Genomic DNA, 6,691 nt, shown 5'->3' with positions numbered 1-6,691 from the left:
AAGTCGACCCCACTGGGAGGTCACACCACCGAACGCGTTCGCGACCGCGTTCGCAAACAGCAAGCGCCAAGCCTAAGCACGTGATAGCATGTGCTTGAAGCGCCACTGCTCCATGACTCATGAGGCTCCATGCTTACGCGTCTCCCGCCTCCCGTCGCCATTGTACCAGAGCCCGCCCCCGACCGACATTCAAGTGTGGCACGTGCTCGTACCTCAGCGTATTATTGTACTGGTGGTGCCACCGCTTTGGCATGTTACTTTGGCATGCGCACCTCCCACTCTCCTACGCTCTCTGCCATCATGCTCTGGCCAATGTCCAAGCATCGTCGCCCCCGCCACTTCTTGCGGTGCCGACGACGCTTGGACATCATGACCCTTGCAAGGATAAAAGGTGATTTTCGAGGAGGGACACTCACCCTTCCACATAACCGAGCCATTCCATACACCTTCGATGAGTCAGTACACCGAATACAACCTCACGGACCCGGTCGTCCATCCACTGGATAAATGCCAGAAATGTCATTCGGGCATGGGACCTATCCGTGTTTTCGTTGGCACGGGAGAAAGATTTGCGGACCGAGGCAGGATTTGCCAATCGGTGAGAAGCCTTCTATTCTCCGGTTTGAATGATGCTAATCTCATTTCAGTGCTCGGACGTTAAGAACTGTCATTATACAGCCTTTTTGACTGAGCAAGCCTACAACTTTGAAGATGCTGAACTCCTAGCCAGCCGACTGACTCTGCAGAGGACATACCCGGGGTATAGTGCACAAGAACTGCGCAGGGACCAGATTCTTCGTCCTGCAATTCCTCCCCCAGCTCTTCCCCCAATTTCTCCTGGACAGATTGACTGCGCGAATTTGGATTGCTCCTCGAAGACCGGAAACCGCACCCGAGGACATCGACAGTGCATTGAGCGCTTCTGTAAAGGTTGCTGCGAGACCGCGCGTGCCAAAGCAGAATCGACAGGCGGCCGTCGTGCGCACTGTATTGCGCACAAGGTGCCATCATGCGACATCTCCCGAGAGATGGTGTCTCTTTCCCAGGAGAATTCCGCCGTCCGCCCGCATGCTTTACAAAACAGCTCTGCTGCACACATCTCAGGGCCGGCTCGTTCTTTGGCAAATACTGCTAGTAGACCGTTTGAACATATACCAGCTACATCATCTACCTGCCCATCGGTGGCTACACGTGGCCCTCTCGCAAGCCTGAGTGCTGCAAATTCTGTTCGCGTTCCAGCAGAAGTACCTGCAGGACGGTCGGCCACTGCTGTGCTACAGCACCCAGGGAGTGTTCATGACGCTTTCGCGCCTTCTCAGCGAGCGCCGGGCCGCCGCTTAGCACGGCCAATGTCTTCCCTTTGGGAGAACAAGTACTCGCAGGCCAAGACTCAGCGTCAGGAGGTGAAAACTAACAAAGCACGTAACGAAGAGATGTCCAGCGCTCTGAAGAAGACGGTTACATTTGTGATCTGGTTTGAGGTACGCCGTCTTGTGCACAACAACTATCCAATCTGCTCACATACTGTTCTAGAATGGGGTAGATCCAGTGCGGCTCCAGCACCATGTGGACACGTACCCGCAACTCATGCTCGAGTCCCTTGGTTCCGTGTTTATTGAGCCATTCCAGCTTTCTCCGACATCATTACTTGACAAGTATGACACCCTGAAGAAGTTATGGTCAACTATCACGATTCGCACTGTCATTGTAGTCGACACTCAGCAGCCAACCCTGCTTCGGCTGCGACCAGACATTTGGACACCATTAAAAGACTGTCCCCAGCTTATAGAAGAGATTGAAGACCAGGTACGGAAGCTGAGTGGGACGAAGCGTAGTGCACACACGCTTGTGTCACCGCCGAAGAAAACTATCCGAACCGCCGACTCGAGTTCTGCCAGGGATCTTACTCATCCCTGTCCCGACGTCATCTCGCTTTCCTCATCTGATTCTGAAACACCACATGACCAGTCCTCCCCACTGCCCCGTACCAAAGCAAAGAGCAGCCGGAAGACAGCGAAGCTACCAACTCATCATGCTCAACCTCCGCCATTTCCTTTAGACCGGAAGGGCGACGCTCTTGAGGCAGAACACCGCTCTTGGCCAAACGATTTCTATGTTGTCGAAATTCGAGATGGACTTAAGAAGATGGAGAAGATGAAGGCGCAACAAGCCATCGACTATATCCACTCCTTTGCTGAGGTCTTTGGTGTTCCTATGAAGAAAACATCGTACAACAAATACAAGAGTCTATGGAACGGAAACGACATCCCGACAAAGTTACGAGAGCGCTTTGTCAAATACGGAGAACAGAAAGCTGGTCTCTGGAAGAATCTACTAAAGGCACTGAAGACTTATAAAAGTGAAGACGAAGGCGAAGTATCGGATTTGTTTACGGACCATAGTTCCACCGCCCATCAGGACAAGGGCAAGCAGCGCGAGGTATCCCCTGTTTCTGCTCCAGACGATATACTGGCTACTGGAGATGCAGCGGATATATCTGCTCCTGTCATGGGAGACTCTTCAGACTCAGGTACGTTCTCGCTGTAGGTATGGATTATGTCATTATTTACATCTCTCGCTAGATGATGATGTCGTTACACCGCGCTGTCCATACTGCGATGAGAAGATACCGTTTGCACCCACCCAGAGGATGATCCAAATGGACAACGCATTGCGGAAGATAACGTACCTCAATCCCTCTCCAAAGAATCCCCATCACCGCACTGCGGAGTCTTTCCGTGTGTACTTTTCATACTGTGAGCTACATCGCTGGGCCCGAGAGGAGTTACCAAAGGCGCAAGCGGATGGTTGGCCAATCGAGCCCGACTTTGCGAGTCTGTGGAATCGGATTTGGGACCTGCAGGCCGACCTTTTGCAAATTGCGGCTAATCCAAAAAAGAATGAATTTTTCATAAAGACGCGGGAGCTTTATACTCCTGGGTTGAGTAGCCGAAAGGTGGAATCTCTGGGTGCGCAGTATAAACGCTTTGAGGGCAAGAGTGCGGGATAGTAAGTCTTTAATTACTTGGTAACCTGAAGTTACTGAATTCGTCCAGTTACGGCGGTACAGGTTGGGTCATTCTTGAGCTCATCCTCAAGCATCTCATTCCCGATGGTCAGATAGACCTCACCCGGGCCAAGCCATTATCCTATAATGCGCTAGTATCGGAAGTTCTTCTCCCAGAAACCACGGTTCGCCTGATACAAGAGGATCTGTCCCTTCAGCGTGCTGATGCTATTGATGTCTTTCATGACAGTTCACGTTTCGGCAGTGTTGCACATCCAGGGACAGGCGAAGATCCACACATTGACAACATTCAAATGATGCTATCGAGTATCATGGCTCTAGTCTCGTCCGACCTCGAAGAGTACCAGAATTCTCAGTCCGCATTGGGATTTGAAGACTGGATTGGACTTCGCGCTGATGTACGCTTCGGACGCTCATCCACTGACAACGGCACGCAGGCCAGCACTGCCGAATCAAGTGGCCTTGCCCCAGTGGATGACTCCAAGCACAGCGGCAGTCCGAGTCAGACCGCTGTGCAGTCTCCGGATGCAGACTCCAGACATCATGGTGGCCGAGTCAGTGGTCCTGCCCCAGCGCCAAACGTGAAGATAGAAGATGATGAGATTGACTTGATGTCCGGAAGCTTGGACCTACCTGCAGTAGCAGGGGCCATAGATGGATTCCACATCGTTCAAGGTGGGGATCGTGTAACGTACGAAATCGATGATTAGATGAGGTTTGTCTCTTGTTGTGATCTCTCTTTCTAAGTGTACATTAGCATATGACTCCATCATAGAAGGCAGATAAATAGACCCGATCTTGTATTTTACTCCAAATACATATCATGCATAAATCCGTACAGCAGTCTCGCAGGTGCAGCGCCGGTTAGTCTACATGCTCTGATAGCAATGTTTCGAGGGGTATACTATGAGGGCAGTGCCCTTTACGGTCCAATTCCGCAATAACAATCTCATTCCGCCGCTTAATAACCTCATCCAAGAAGAGTTTATACCTATCAACGTCCATCTCCCGTACAATTGCCTGATATCCTCCAAACCATGCATTTGTCTGCTCCGCGGCTGATGAATTGAAACGCCACTTCCCGTCCTCGGTGTGGAGCTCGGGCCAGCTGGCGGGGTTACAGTATGTGTTGCAGATGATGTCAGTCTCTTTGTGCTTCGATTTGAAGTGGAAGACATCAACGGGCATAGCACATTCTTCAAAATAACTCTGTAAATCAGGGGGATCACCTTCAAGCATAGCACGAATCCGGCAGTTGTTATCGTGCCATAGAACCTCTGGCAAGGATCGCTTTGTCGGGAACAATGTCATTAAAAATTCCTACAGTTGTAGTGAGCTAAAGGCCGTTCCGATTCCTCAATTGCCACTTACCCGAACTCCATTAGGTGCTTCTGAGCCGAAGAACGTAGCACGGCCAATTACGACACCACAGGAGCAGACACACAGCTCCTCGTTATGGGTACGCCGGCGTCCGAACTGGGCTACTATCTTCCGGTTTCCGGTAGATGGCTTCCCATCGCATAGAATGTCGGTATTGCTGACCTCAGTCTCAGTGTCTTCGCCAACACCGGTGCCCTCGATGGGCTCGATCATTGTATGCTCTAGAGAATCGGCGGTTGTTGGTAATGAGTCATGAACCTGCGACGTCCTGAGGCGCTCGAGACGACGCTTCAGTTGAAACATTGCCTTCCCTTCCTGTGATTTATGTGTCTCGAGTGCCCGATGATCATCTTCATCGCATGTATCAAACCCTGGTTGTGCGGGGCGACCGCAAGCAACAACAGCACATTCGGTTTCCTTGCACGTATGCGTCTTGCAGTAGCGAGCGCCCTTAGTCGACGGGAGGGGCTCTTTGCAATCGTGTACGCCGCAGCAAGGATGGCCAATCGCAACACCATCAGTAACGACAGATCTAACAGCAGCTACGACTGAGGGTTAGATGGCGACAGGACATGAATCATGCAGAAGAACTCACTCATATTTCCATCTTCATCTTGACTAACCCAGCAGCAGAGATTACAAGCATGATTCCACTCCGGCTGACCTGGACCAGCCATCTGCTTATTCCGAGCCTGTATCGCCGGTCGCAGTCGCTCAAACTGGCTAGAAGAGTTGTGCGGCAAGATCAAGAGCTCTCCGTGCTCATGATGGTCCAGGAGAAGGGAATACAGGAAGAACGCTTCCCACACCCTTTCAGCATCGAGAGCGAACTTGATCGGCCAATCTGATGGTAGCAAAGGAGTAATTGACGGGTTTCCTAAAGCCAAGTTATACAGCTTCGCACAATTAGTTGCAGAAGTCCTAAATACAACATTATTATATGTTTATATCATTCAAGACTTCAGTTGTACTCACCAGGATACCACTTTGAGTGTGATAAACAATTCGCAAAGTTCTCTGGAGATAAAGACATGTTGAGCACTTTGAATGATATCGGGGACATCTGCATAGTACGTCCGAGTTGTTGCTTGGTCATGGACGTAGAAATTCGGATAGTATCGTGTGTTGCATTCTGTAGCCATAAACATCAGATACAGACGCGAAGAAGTCCCTGGAAATACGTACGGCGACAGTACAGAGAGGTACAATATACAGGCAGGGGTCCCAAGTCCCTGGTGAGAAAAACAGCCTTGTATGACAGCGGTTCGACGAGCTCTCGAGAGCGGAAGACGCCAGGCGTGGACTGTAACTCCCGACTGCAGGCCGAGTCCATGCAGATGCGGCTAGGTGGTCTAAAGTTGTAAAAACCTGAGTGGCAGGCTATTAGCCGTGAGTAGAGGGATATCTCAAGCTGCACGTACCGATACCGTGCTGTAGTCCATGTTTCAGGAAAAGTTGGATGAGACTCTTGGCACGAGCCTCGAGTTCCATGGAATTGTTGCTTTCGTGGTCCTCCCAAGCAAGGGTTCGATACTTCACCCAAAGCGACTTTGCCGTCTCGTGCTCAAGGGAAAAGCAGTCCATCAGGAATTTGTGATAAGAAAGCGGTAGATACTCAGGCGGGCCAGAGATGAAGGAGGGCTGAATGGCCGCGATATCATCCTTCTTCCAACGGACGATATCCACGAATCGCACGATGTCAGAGAGCGAAAGTGTAGCAGACAGCTCCGGGCTGTCTGCGAGGATCTGCGAAAGCTGTGATAGACGCATTGATGTAGATTTCTGGATGTATGTCGTGCAAACTCGCCCTCTTTATTTTCAATTTGGCAAGGGCCAATGCAACTAATTGTGATTGTAGATAGTACATGGATACTCAACTCACAGCCTGGCAAGCCGGTAGACCACGCGAACACAGATAGCATGGGCCACAAGAGCGAAATAGACAATAAAAAAAACCGTTGCATGGGCCCGAATCCAGAAGGCCCTTGCGTAGATGATGCACGCCACAGTGCTGATTGCAAGCTAATTATGAGCACGCTTGAACCTGGCGGCGCTGTCGTCCATAGCGAGCGGGAGGGGTTAGGTTTCTGTCCCGCGGGGAAACCTAACCATGGCAGATTGATGGCAGAGCTTACCAGCCACAGATCTGCTACGTCATCCGAATGGTAGAGCTCACCATGCGCAGATCTGCTACGTCATCCCATGTGAATTCTGCACGTGCAGCCATAAGTTCGCCGAACGCGTTCGCGAACGCGTTCGGCGGGCGAACCTCCCAGTCGACCG

At 51.1% G+C, this 6,691-nt stretch overlaps 2 protein-coding genes across 2 annotated transcripts; one reads left to right on the top strand and one right to left on the bottom strand.

Annotated features, from left to right (window-relative positions):
• Positions 1 to 451: 451 nt before the first annotated feature.
• GLOTRDRAFT_97252 (uncharacterized protein) lies at positions 452 to 3,738 on the top strand (the record flags this gene model as incomplete). The annotated part of the gene is made up of 5 exons (XM_007873287.1): positions 452 to 598; positions 648 to 1,481; positions 1,534 to 2,530; positions 2,583 to 3,009; positions 3,057 to 3,738. 5 exons carry the CDS (start codon positions 452 to 454, stop codon positions 3,736 to 3,738), a joined length of 3,087 nt encoding a protein of 1,028 aa, XP_007871478.1.
• A 111-nt stretch (positions 3,739 to 3,849) lies between these two features.
• On the bottom strand, positions 3,850 to 6,472 carry GLOTRDRAFT_108722 (uncharacterized protein; the record flags this gene model as incomplete). The annotated part of the gene is made up of 9 exons (XM_007873286.1): positions 3,850 to 3,897; positions 3,998 to 4,348; positions 4,400 to 4,950; positions 5,004 to 5,329; positions 5,384 to 5,540; positions 5,594 to 5,751; positions 5,777 to 5,788; positions 5,826 to 6,154; positions 6,443 to 6,472. 9 exons carry the CDS (start codon positions 6,470 to 6,472, stop codon positions 3,850 to 3,852), a joined length of 1,962 nt encoding a protein of 653 aa, XP_007871477.1.
• Positions 6,473 to 6,691: the final 219 nt, after the last annotated feature.

This window comes from Gloeophyllum trabeum (assembly GCF_000344685.1).
Source record: "Gloeophyllum trabeum ATCC 11539 unplaced genomic scaffold GLOTRscaffold_00080, whole genome shotgun sequence".
NCBI classification, from domain to species: Eukaryota; Fungi; Basidiomycota; class Agaricomycetes; order Gloeophyllales; family Gloeophyllaceae; genus Gloeophyllum; species Gloeophyllum trabeum.
This window is presented reverse-complemented; position numbering and strand designations above follow the sequence as displayed.